Source organism: Trachymyrmex septentrionalis, unplaced genomic scaffold, assembly GCF_001594115.1.
Source record: "Trachymyrmex septentrionalis isolate Tsep2-gDNA-1 unplaced genomic scaffold, Tsep1.0 scaffold16, whole genome shotgun sequence".
NCBI lineage: Eukaryota > Metazoa > Arthropoda > Insecta > Hymenoptera > Formicidae > Trachymyrmex > Trachymyrmex septentrionalis.
Window position 1 is genome coordinate 758,696 of NW_017304758.1, and position 13,417 is coordinate 772,112.

General features: G+C 33.5%; 1 protein-coding gene across 2 annotated transcripts in view; it reads right to left on the minus strand.

Moving 5' to 3' along the window:
* LOC108746161 overlaps positions 1–13,417 on the minus strand; it is a 72,065-nt gene that overhangs the window by 2,563 nt on the left and 56,085 nt on the right. For both annotated transcript variants that reach the window (XM_018482755.1, XM_018482754.1), the window contains 7 exons: positions 8,377–8,444; positions 7,792–8,081; positions 5,842–6,149; positions 2,791–3,401; positions 1,691–2,232; positions 745–925; positions 212–342 (listed from right to left, as the gene is read on the minus strand). In XM_018482755.1, the coding sequence (XP_018338257.1) occupies positions 212–342; positions 745–925; positions 1,691–2,232; positions 2,791–3,401; positions 5,842–6,149; positions 7,792–8,081; positions 8,377–8,444 (2,131 nt within the window). The remainder of the gene's footprint in view (positions 1–211; positions 343–744; positions 926–1,690; positions 2,233–2,790; positions 3,402–5,841; positions 6,150–7,791; positions 8,082–8,376; positions 8,445–13,417) is intronic.

Here is a 13,417-nt window from a genome sequence, read left to right on the forward strand (position 1 = left end):
CTTCTTGAATTATTAATATGAATTTGATCATAAAAAATGTAATGTTATTTATAATGATTAATTATAATTTTTATATAATTATATTTCTTTCTACATAAAGGTAATAAATTCTATATGCATTACGTGTGTGTGTGTGTGCTGTTAACAAAATATATTTATTAAAATTAAAAAAATTTTACATTAAAAATTTTGTATTTAAAGAAATACTCACGGTGAGAAAACTTTTTCGCAGCTTCCTTTTTAGACGTCGAGGCGCCACGATGTTTTGTGCTGCTCGGGAAACCTCTCTTTTCCATAGCCTTGCTATAATCGTTATAATTTGGTTTTGATCCATAAGGTAAACTAAAACAAAAACATATCTATCTAGTACTATAAAGCACTCATATTTGAAATAATAGCAAAACGTTACATAAGAATAAAATTCCTTTGTATAATCAAAGATTGCTTTGTAAAAATATTTCATTAAAAAATCGTGAGATTATTTTTTTAAGAATAATGAAAGAATAATTAAAGATTGACGTTTCAAATTAACATTTTGCATCCGAGTCTCGCGTAACTAACAATTTACAAAGTTGCAACAGAGAAACGTTTATTTTTAATATTGTAGAGGCCATTTTTCGGCCAGACATCGATATCGGAATTTCGATGTACGAGGAAGGTAACAGAATCGGAAGTGACTCGAGGCGGTGACCGGAAGTAACACCGGTTGCATGAAGAAGAGAGACCTGTTTGAAGTTGAGTTACCTCGTTGAGTATCGATTTCTCGGCGTACGTGGGCTGTCATGGGGTGACAATGGTGGCAGAGGCGGCGTTACCGAGGATACACTTTCGGACAGAGTGGAGTGCGCCATGGCTGGAACATCCCTGGGCTCCAAAATACTCCTCAGCTCTGACTCCACTATGTCCACCCATTCGGAATCTTGTACTGAGAAAAATAAACAAAGAGATGCAAATCACATACTCCGACAGAACAATTAATACCTTCAAACTTTTCGAAAGAAAAATAAATTACAACTAATAAATTGCAACTAATAAATCACGAAATAATACATACGAATAAAAAATGATACATATAAAGATAAGTACCATCATTTTTAAGATATAATTAAAATAGCGCCTACTTGTTTTTTATTATTAATTAAAATAATGCATTGTAATCAATTACAATCAAATGCAATTTTTACAATATTGTATAAATAAATAAGTCAATTATATATAATTATAAAATTTCTTTTAAAAAATATAGTAATCATTTTTTGTATAATTTTTTTATTTGTTTAATAAAATAATAAATGTATAATAAAAAGTTTCTTTTGTGAAACATATAATTTGCAAACACTAAGTAGCAAGCAAATATTAATAACTTTTTCTTAACAAATGAGAGAAATAACATCTCACAACAAAAAGAGAAAAATTGAATTTTGTCATAACAGAAAATATAATTTTTATAAAATTGAGATATATATAAACATATTATTATAAAATTGTAAAATATATTTTTCTATTATTATTATTGTTTGACTATTAAGAGTGAAAGTTTAAGACTGAGTAATCGATTGGCCCTTTCATAGGAAACAGCTGACGCTGGAAAAAGTAGTCCAAAAGCATGTATATGTGTATATGTATATAGTAAGATGACTACAACCAAAAAGTTCAAGGTGAATGATGAAATCAGAAAGTCGATTCTTACCTTGCGCTAAAGTTTGATCATCGGGCGGCGGACGTCTTCCGCTCGAATAGACTGCGGAGCCTCTTCCTGAATCGACATTCGAAGAACTCTGGCCGGCCTTGTCGTAATCTGAGCCTGAACCTTGATTCTGGATCTTCAATCGGCCGATACCCTGCTCCAGATCGTCTTTCCTATCTGATTTCACAACGGACTCCTTCCCACTATATTGTCCATTATCGAGCCTTTTCGATGCCTCGCCGATCATTTTCGTAGCTAGACCGACCCTTAAGCCGTCCGCATCATCCTTCGATGGCTTGGAGTTTAAATGATTCTCCTGCTCCGTTCTCTTCTGCAATTCTTCGATCCTTTTCTGCACAGAATTTCCCTCTACTGAATTCTGACTTCCCTCTTGACCCGACGATCCTTGTTCTTGCTCTCTCTTTGATGTTCGTGTCTCGTCTCTTCGAATTCCGAAGCTAGTTTCCGGTCGATACTCCTCATTCCTTTGTAATCCATTTCTTCCGGGCTCACACTGACTTCGATCTTCCACCGTAATCTCATATCTAAAATGTATAGTATTCTTACAGCTAAGTTTTTAAAAACTCTAGCACACTGCACATTCAACGAAAAACATAGTGTGACAACTATACAAGTTTTATAATTTTATGTTGTATATAATTAATATATATAGTTAAATATATTAATATTTTATAATTCATATTATTTAATAAATCATTTTATAGCTGTAGTAACTATAAAGTTTATTCAATTATGTGCATTAATTCTACATATAAAACTTGTACAGTTGTCACCTGCATAGTTTTGCTATCACTATGTCTCGTATTCAGAACGCGCTTATAACGATGTTAGCGCGCATTTAGCATATAGTTTACGTTACATACTATAGAATTTCAGAAATAAAAGCGCGCACTTATCGATAAAAGCGCGTTCTGAATACGAGCATTATCTTTTTCTCAACACACTCCACCTTACTTTGACTCCCTCTCTTCAATATATTATACTTTTTATATTTGTTATATCTATAAAAATCTTACGTCAATTAAATTTGCTATATCTATAGAAACCTTATATATAGTACAATAATTTTCTTGAAGTCTTACCTCTCCTTATCCAACGGATCTACTGTTAAATTCTTCATATTCTCTCCGGGATTCTTCGAAACCTCGGTATTTCGTTCGTCTTCATAGCAAAGTTGCGGTTGTGAAGCTGCTTTCTCGATACCCTTTGCAGAGTTTCGCCTCTGAAATTCCGTTTCCTGATTACTCTCTGTCTTCATGTACACCTGAGGAACGCCATAACGAGGTCTTCCTTGAGCATAATGGTAGTAAACCTCTTGGCCCGATACTCGGAGCTCTTGTCTTGACGTGCTCGGAAGATCGATCTGCGACCTCGACATCGCCTGTCGCGCCTGCTGATACTGCTGATAAGAGACGCTATTCGGAAAATATGACTGCTGCATATTTCGCGCACTTGCAGTTTGCGAGCCCTGCTGGCCGGCCATTTGCTGGTGCATCTGCTGGATTAATTGCTGACGCTGATGCATGTTCTGAGCGTGTTGCTGTGCGAATCGCGGACTCTGGTGATGGTTCTGATTCTGATGAAGCAACTGCTGAGAACTCTGGAAGCTTGGACTCGTCGTCGGCATCGCATTGCCCACTTGATGCTGTTGCACGGATAGACTGTGCGGTTTTTGCACTTGCGTGCCTTGCCCCTAAACCAACCAACCGGCTCGTTAACAATAAACTACCGTTAAATCGTGAATGCCTATCTGCTTTTTGTAGAACTAATAATATAGTAAAAATCTACTTTTTAAGTTAAGCTTTAATTAACTGTTACAGACGTGCGTATCGGCACGATAAATTATTATTATTTTATTATTATTATTAAATTCACTGATTTTTTTAGAGTTTAATTACTGCATTATGTATTTTTATTCTACAAACAGAAATATTTATTTGTAACGCTTGCGATATCCTATCCTCAAATTGTTTAACTGGGATGTCAACAATAATTTATTGTTAAATGGATAATTGGTCTATATGCTTTTTGTCGCAAATTGATAATGTTTAAACAATTATTATAATAAATTTAATAATTATTATAATATGAGTAAACTGCATACATGTGTGAGCTTTCGCGGATGTTGGGGCATAAATTATGTATTTATAATAAATACAATTCGCATCATATACACAAACACGCGCACACATATGTCATACATCAACTAATTAAAACGTATTTACCAAATTAAACTAAAGTATAAATGCAAACGTTTCGACTCTGGATTTCAATTCTCTTCGGTTGTGGAAGTCAAGTACGAACTAGTAATGTGCATTTATACTTTACCTGAAGAGGAACTCAAATTCAGAATCGAAACGTTCAGGTTATTTTAACTTCGTTTGATAAGTGCCTAATAAACTGCAAATTATATCTAGATCTATTCTGTTAGAAATACATAATTTACGCATCAACATACGCGGAGGCTCACATAAGTATTTTATTTGTATTAAATTTATTTTTGGAGTCCTATAATAATATTTTTTTAATTATTAAATTTTAAAATATTAAAATTTAATTTTAAAATTTAAAAATATTAAATTATTTTTAATTATTAATTAGTAATTATTATTATTATTTCAAAATTTTATTTTATTTTAACTTAATAATTATTATATAAATAATATTTTATAATTTTATACATAAAAGATTTTGTGAATTTTACTTATACATTTGTTATTTTTCATGTTGAGACTCTCTTTTGTGGTTTTTCTTATTCTAATTATCACAACACTATCATGCATCAACATTGATCGTCGTTATTGCATAGATCGCATTATAAAAAAAAGTAATCCTGTACAATTTCCAGCGTGATTATGTAAATTTTACAGACTTCTTTACGAATGTTTCCCATCGTGTACGCAACAGCATAGAAAGTTGTTGAGATGCGTCATTATGAGTAATATACGCGCACTGTTCGTTGGTGATTTAGCGCTCCGTAGCGCCGTGTTGCACGCGTTCACTATCATTATACCAACCGTTATTTAACAAACTAAAATGTTAGCGCGCTGCTGAGCAAGTATCAATCATTACTATAGAACGGAACATTCCTGAAAGCCGTGTCACATCTACGTTATACGTGTTATCATTCAAATATTACATTATGCCATTTAATGCTCCGCGTATATCAGTCAGCTTTTCTACGAAACATAATTGGTTGTTACTTGATTATATGTGACTACGTAGTTACTTTATTCAAATTTATATGAAAGAGACATCATGAAGAGACAGGTGACAAGTTATGAGACATATTTTTTCATTCGCCGATGAATCTCTGTTTTCTGTACGCAACGAATATCCACACCCTCGTAAGAATGTCGATATTACGGGGCAACGCTAAAAAAATGTATTCACGAATAGTATTTCGTTCAAACATATATGTTTATCTTTCCTTATCTGAAAGCAATTTAAATTTGTCTTGAAGAAAAGTTTAAATGAAATAAATTGTACTTTTTATTAAAAAATGATTTTAATTTATCTTAACGAAAAGTTTAAATGAAATTAATTGTACTTTAATAAATCAGAGCTTAAGAGAACGGAAGAAGGCAAGAAAATTATTTTTATTTAAGGATACTTCGATGTAAGACAAAGTATCTCGAATAATATTGCACCCTTCGAAGAAGAGCTTAAAAAAGAAAATGATGTTAAAAAATTCCGCTAATCTTATGAAATAATAATGAACCAATATCTTATTTTATAGCGTTTATAACATTAATTTTATTAATATCATTAATTTATTAAAGAAATAAGATAAAAATCTGTATAAATATTTTTTTATTCTTTTAATTTATATTATTTATAATTAAAAAATTTCGTTGAATTGTGTCACGCTCTTTTTTCCATGCGACTCTCAGAAGACAAACTGTGATCAACTCTATCTTTAATAATTTCCTTAATTTTAGTGTACACAATTAATTCATAATTTCATTATTTTTCTATTCGAATATTACGTGAACTGATCAGTTTGATTTCTGAAAGGCAGGAAAACACACGAAAACTGTTAACGTCAACTTTTCGCATCATTTATTCACCAGTCAATTTTATTGAAATTAGACATCGACATGAACATTTCTCATCTTAATCTTGAAATGTACCTGTACTTGCGTGGGATTCTGATGGATTCCTTGATGTATTTGCTGTCCGGTCATACCGCCCGATGTCTGAACCATGTACTCCCTCGTAACATTTTGCACCTGCTGCGCACCTGTCGCGGTTTGGCCAAAAGCAGGAACTTGAGTTTGATGAACTGTTTGAATTCCTGCTGGCGGAGTATGGTGGGTTACGTGAAGCTGAGCGCTTTGCCCTGGTAAATTCGGCTGAATAGTCGCGGTCGGTTGCAGTTGACCTGGTAGAGGTACATTTTGCTGATTGCTTTGATAGCCGTATGAGTGACCATACTGACCTGAGTGAGAGCAAATATTTTATATTATTTCTATTCGTTACACAAAGAAGATTAATTAATACCGGCACAAATTGTACACTGTGTATACGTGATTTAAACAAACGTTATTTTTCTCTGTTAAATGTATTATCTTTCCGTTACTTGTTATATTTCTAGTTAAATTAAAAAATGCATCTATGTGTATTATGTGAAGATTTGAAGTAACTGTTTCAATACACACGCAAGTATTGAAGTGTAACTGAAACGTTGCATCATATACGTGCAACATCTACGTACGCTCGTTCTGAACGCTATCAGAAATGCTAAAATGTATGAATATGTAATGCGCACTCTACTGAAGTTAATTAAAAGGAAAGTTTCTCCTCCATTTATATGCCAACTACATACATTGAAGCACACGTATGGTGCGAACAAATCATTATTACGGTTATAGAAATTATAGAGGAAAGCAAAATGCCAAGGACAGGAAAATTAGGCAGAAAAATTTTTAAACCCTAAAAGATATAAAGATATATATGGCGTAATGAAATTTGAGATATTAAAGAAAAAAACTTTGAATAAAAACAATCGTCAGAAATAGTCGAATGAGCTATATGCAATCTTATAGTCGATTTCATCGATCTTCTTCAACATATATGTGTATCATCTTTTAAATATTCAACGACTCGACGACCGTAATTTTTTTTCTTACCAACTCATTCGTCCTTTCGTCTTATAAAAGACTTTAAAATTATTCTTTCATTTTATATGACGGTTAAAATGATGAATCATTAATTTTACATCCGTTCATAGAAATTTAATGTTCATCTATCGACCGCTAATCTCGATTTAAGTGAACGATTAAACGGAAAGGTATTACTCGTATTAAAGCTTACGGTAGATTGCGAAATAATAGCGGCGATATTGCGCGTGCGAGGCTCTCGTCTTCGTACACTATGAATTTACAGGTTTGCACAACGAGCGAATGCGAATAATACGCCGCGCAAAAAGGAGGAAAATCTCACACGTCGCGTGTAAGTGACAAGTTATAAGTTACGAGTGGCAAGGTAAGCTCACTTATTAAATAAAAATTGGAGATGTACGAGTATAATCTAATAAATTTTCAATCAGGAGCTGTGACAAATAATGTTACCTTGGCTGTCGTCATTTAAAGATAATTACGAAGATTACGAATGGAATTCTCGCAACTTTCCATTTTTAAATTGTTTATCAATTGCTACATAGTAATATTTAACGTATTTCTACACTCTACGAATTTATCGTAGTTAATTATTTACTCCCAGCTGCATGATAATTAATTAATTAATACCACTTTGTGTAGGCAAATTAATGAATAAACGATACGAAATGTTTCTTCTGCAACAAATTCTAATGTTAACTATCTTTTGCAAATACAGGCTCGGCTAGTGCTTTTCTAGGAGCGGAAAGGCCAGTGTTGCTATGCACGCAGACTGTGCACGCTTGCATACACTGTTTCATATTTATAAAACATGCAACTCCGCCATTTAACGTTTCGCTCAACAGGCTTTCCTCAAATTAATTCATCAACATTTATGAGCTAATTAACGGCACCTCGCTGAGCATCGCGCCTTAACGCGCCTAATTGCCCGACTAGTATCTTGCTCAGTCGCATCTAACTTACCGTAAGCATTCTTTGAATATTGTTGCACATTAACCGACGGCTCCTGTGCGCGAGGTTTTCCGTAAATCCCTTCCTTCTTCCTAGTCTCGTCATCGTCGATGCTCCTGCTCGACTTTCGCAGCTCCTCCGTGACGTTGTTCAGACTGGCTTCCGGTTCCGGCTCGACGTCTTTGCGACTAGGTCCGAAACGACTCGAGATCATGTCCTTAATCGTGTGATAAGTTCTGGAGAGTGACTTTGTCTTTTCCTCGTCAATCTTTGTCGTCCTCGGTACCGCTCCACTAGACGATCTGAATACAGTACAATAGGAAGTTTAATCTCTCGATGGTATTAAAGCGTTATTATTATTATAATATGCGCCGCAGGTACGATAATACTGCTCATGCATTAATATCATCGTTAATAATGGAGAAACAATTTATTTCACTTAGCATCAATTGTATTGTATAACAAACGAAATAAATGCAAGAGTGAAAGAAAGAAATTATATCTGAGATCAAACAATAGGCCCACAGGCCTCTCTCTTGAATCTTTACAGGAGGACCGTAATTTAATGCAAGCGTGAAGTAAGCATGAAATAATTACGAGTAGGCGTCCTGTGACTGATAGTTTCTCGCTTGGCCGTCCTGCCTTACTTCCTGCATCTGAGTTCCCTGAAAAAAAGAAGAAACGCATTCGTCTGGTGAGCGCACATTCTTAATGATCGGCACACGTCGTTAATAAAACATCCTCTATAAATGCGTAAATTATGGAACGTATAACGTTCTATGTAAATTCATTAATTCTGTAACGGCGCGACGCGGGCGGTTTCGTTAGATGCGCCCCATTAAGCTGTTAAACGAGGAGTACATAATTACACATCGGCAGCATCAAAAACGAGCATCTCGCAAAGTTAGCACTCACCAACTTAGGCATCGATGAAACTTATCTTTCGATTAAAAACCACCTAAACGCCGGAGAAAATGAAGTCTAATTAAAATTGAATAAGTTCGCCGCCCCGTTGTTAGCGAGTTGATATATTAAATTATTCGCCAGGCACGAGCATACATTAATCTGTTAGAGGAAAGTTGTTTACGTAGTTTGTGCGTCAAAAAGCAATAGGGAAAATATATTAAACTTTTACCATAAGAAAAAGCGACTACAACACCAGGAAAAACTTTTGGTAGATAATGAACAAGTCAGAAGATTCTGATCATATCAATCATCATTAATGTAATCAGATTCTTTTTCCAGTGGAAGCTTTAGATTCAGAAGAGAACACATTAAAAATATCGCGTTGCGTTAAAGATGAATCAATGTTAATAAATTTTTATTCTTTTAATTTATTATCTTTAAACTTTAAGTTTTTTTATTTTTTATTTTATTATTAACTTAAAGTCTTTTTTAGACTTAATGATCAATCAAAATAATTATTTTTGAAGTATTTTTTAATTATAAATAATGTTATAAAATCGTTAGAAATTAACTATTCATTTTATACTCTATAAAAAAAATGTTTAAGAAATGATAACTTAACCACTTAGATCATTACTGTGAGTAAATTGGAAAAAATATATAACAGTATCATCTCTTTTCTCTTTTTTTATGTCACACGAAATTGAACAATAAGAAGCGTGAGTCCGAGACATGACATCTTAATTTCGCGTACAGTTCGTCAGAAATGATTCTCTTCGGGAAGTAATTCATAGCATGAAGCATGCACTTATGACATAAATAGTGTCCCAAAGTCGTCTAACTTCCAGTGAGCGGAATTCATCTAAAGTTTGTTCCAAAAACCGTGCTTTCTCGCTGAGAATCGTTTAATAAAAGCGGCATCTTCAGTGAAATAAGCCCTCACAGTTTTAACGATTATAGTTCGGACCAGCTGTGCCCCAAAATTATGTAAAGTCAAACTATCTCAGGTACATAATCTCACACACAAGCAAGAAGTCAATCGTTACGTTATGACTGTAGAAAGAATTCATAGTTTAAACAAATGTCGTTGAGATGCAATTCTCGGGATTTATCTTTCCTCATAAAGAGGAATGTTTTGATAAACCGTACGCTCTTCTAGCAAACGAAACATTAAAATTAAAATTTTATAAAGATATAAGATTATATATACATACAGTCGGCCAAAGCAAAAGATTGGAAAACGCAAAATATTATTAACGTAAAATATTATTAAACGTAAAATATTATTAAAATTTCCACGTAATAGAGAAAAAAATAGAGTGAGAAAAAAATAGAGTTTTATTTATTAGTAACCATAAAAACAATAATTTCACAAAAATATTATAACTCGGATATTTTATCAGTATAATTAAGAAGATAATTAAAATTTCTTTCCAGTCTTGCAGAAGAATTTTAATCTTTCAAAATAGCAAAAAGAACGTGCAATATTAAATCAGATAAAATATGTTTAGTTTAAATTTTCTAAAACGTACTATATGTGTGGAATTAATTATACGAGAGATCAGTAAGATTTATATTTATATGTATAGTCAAGAAATTAACAATCTTAATTAGTCATCGTAAATTGTACACTATAAACTTTCTACCATATTGACACTCTGTATCTCTATCTCTCTGAAGTAGTAAAGTCGTTAAATTAATATAACTCGTGTCACAACACACGGGTGATTAAGAATACAGTGACGCGACGCGACGGGATGTGGTTGGGATATGATTCTATTCGGCTATATAATGACAGCGGTGATCGTAAAATAAAATAATATGTTATCGACCTTCCAGGTTCGAATACTATTCCCTTCGAAGGAGGACATCAGACATCAGCTAACGGCTACGGTGACCGGCATGCGTTGCCTCGGCAATTTTAAAGTTAACGTACTGAATCCTACGGTTCTCGGGAAGAGAGATGCGCCTGGAATAACAACGGACGCGTAGGGCCCTGCGGACACGCATCGCGCATACGGAAAAGGCTGTCTGACTTATGGCCACACTGATACCGTGCCGGGATTACAGCCGTACCGAAGATAAAAGCGAAGTTTTTCATACCCGGCGCGCTACACTTCGAAAAATCACTACTCCCCGATAACGTATTTGAATGCCTTTTATATCTGTAAGAGGAGGTGTAAAACTGAAGAAGATAAAGGACGAATCCAATTATATATATTCTCTCCAATTATATTATATAATGAAAATTGAGAAAATATACCTATGAGCGCGATATCCTATAAATGTATACGTATATGAGTGAATTCGATTGAATGTACTCAGTGCGTACTGATGCACATTAAAGCACACAAATTGACATAAAAATATATGTTGATTTAATATAAAAATGGATTAAATCTCTCTCTATTTTATAATTCCGTATTTTATATTTAATTTGCATGTTACTTTTATATACAATATATAGATTAAATCAGTGTCCAATCGAATTCGTTAATAGATTGTCCATTCGTCTCCTATATCAATTGACAACAATGATTGAAAATCTACAAATCTTTGTTTGTATTTTTTAGAAGAAATTGTGATGTGAAGTATATGTGTAAAAATATATCTTTTTCAGAAAATTGTTTCACTTCAAAATAAATAAATAAAATAAATAAAAAGAAAAAAAGAAAAAATAATGTTGCATTCTGCACCTTCTATATATGTACGCGCGCTCTTTTTTGGTCGAACTTTTCAATTCATAGTATTTCCACATTGAAAGAAGAACTTTCACAGCAAAACTGCTCTAAAGCGGAGCCGTAGAGCATAGCCGTACGTGACGTTAAAAAGAGAAAACAAGGCTGAAAGCTGCAGCACGTGGCATCCACAAAAGTAGGGAAAAATTTACTTATGCGGAATCCTCGAAGTTAGCAACACCCAGGGTTTCTGAGAGTGCTGGAAGTAAGTTTACAAGCTACGTGAGTCTCTACGGCGCGGATGATGTACCTTCCGCGCGGTACGACATGTTGCGAACATGTTCGACGCTGATTAAGTGTCGTCTCGCACGATGATGTGTATTATGTAAAGTAGATTTAAGTAATTCGAAAGGCAACGAAAGTTGGCCATTCTGCACGCCTGAGCGTATCGAGTTCGTCAGCTGCGTGCGAAATCGCGGAAAGGTGATCCCTTCAGTGCACTCGCATGATATTTTGTATCGTAATCTACGAGTTCTTTCTCGCCTTCACCAAATTCAACAGCGGCACTCTCCGTAACGATCGTAACGATAGTGTAAGAATGAAAAAAACAATAGTAAGTAAAAATCGAGAAATCTTCAACAAATGAAGGAGAAGGCTATATTCACAACGGAAAGAACGGTTTTGCTAAAGTATCTAAAATTTAGCTAGAGCTAAAAATAATTTTATTTGAACTATAAAAATAATTATGTAGGATGCTTAAACTAGTTGCTAGAATGTTAAAACTTTTTGCAATATTGTCATCAATATGAAATGTTACATAATTATTTTAATGATTCAACAAATTTATTTTCAAACCTGTGTATCTAGTTAAATTTTTAAATACTTTGTTAAAATCATTTTTTCCGATCAAAACAGATATTAGTACGTAATAATATTTTTGTATGAATCTTACGACCTCCACACAGTCCAATAAAGAAGAAAAAACAACTTAAACGTTTACATTTAAAAATGTAATAAAAAAAGTTACCATTATACAAATTTAAGGAACTGCTGAGAAATTAAATAAAAAATTTATTAATTTTTTCGCGCAAATCTCGGGTCATTTCAAGAAAGAAGTTGACTAAAGAATAGTCATAAGATAGGTACAGAAAGAGTATTTCTATTTTGTTACGACGTTGGTACACGCAGTGCACGCGAACTGCATCATCACTGGTTTCAGAACTGAATATCCGAAGCATTCCATAAACGAGCACCATTCTAGGATCAATGGGACCGGCCAATGACTACCCGAGGACCAATAACTGCAGTTTACCCAGCGCGTAATCTTGTAAACAGAGGAGGCCCATTCGCAGCGTAAATATGTACTATACCTAGTGTATTATAGCTGTAACTTAAGATCACCTTGTTTTTGTAACGTACACGGGAATGTTATACTACACAGCAATGTCATCTCTCTTTCTCATGGTACATCATTAACGCAAATCTCACCAGTGATGATCGTGCAGGATGTAATTTACTCCGATAGTACGATCACGGTAGTACGAAAACGTTCCTAATTAGCAACGAACCCAAACTTGGAAATATGAAATAAAAAAATATGGCTTTTGATTGACGAAACTAAACTTGCTGTTATGTACGTTATGCTGATATTAATAGAAAAATGTAACTTGTAAAAAAGTTATATAAAAAGAAGAACGATTTTTCTAAAGTATCTAAAAATTTAATTAAATGCAGATCTGAAAATAAACTTTATTTGATCATCAAAATAATTTGATATAAATCTCAGCATCATAAGTTATGCTGCAAAAAGTTTTGACAATCTAGCCATCAGTTTGAGCAACCTACATAATTATTTTCATGGTCCAACAAAATTATTTTCAGATTTGTATCTAATTAGAATTTTAGATTCTTCAATAAAATATTTCCGTGTATTTTTCAAGAAAATTTACACACTTCTCTCATATTCTCTATAAATATTTCATATTTACTAGTATATATGAAATATTTGCTAAGCCTTAATAAAATAGAGAAAATTGAAAAATATAGGAAAGCAA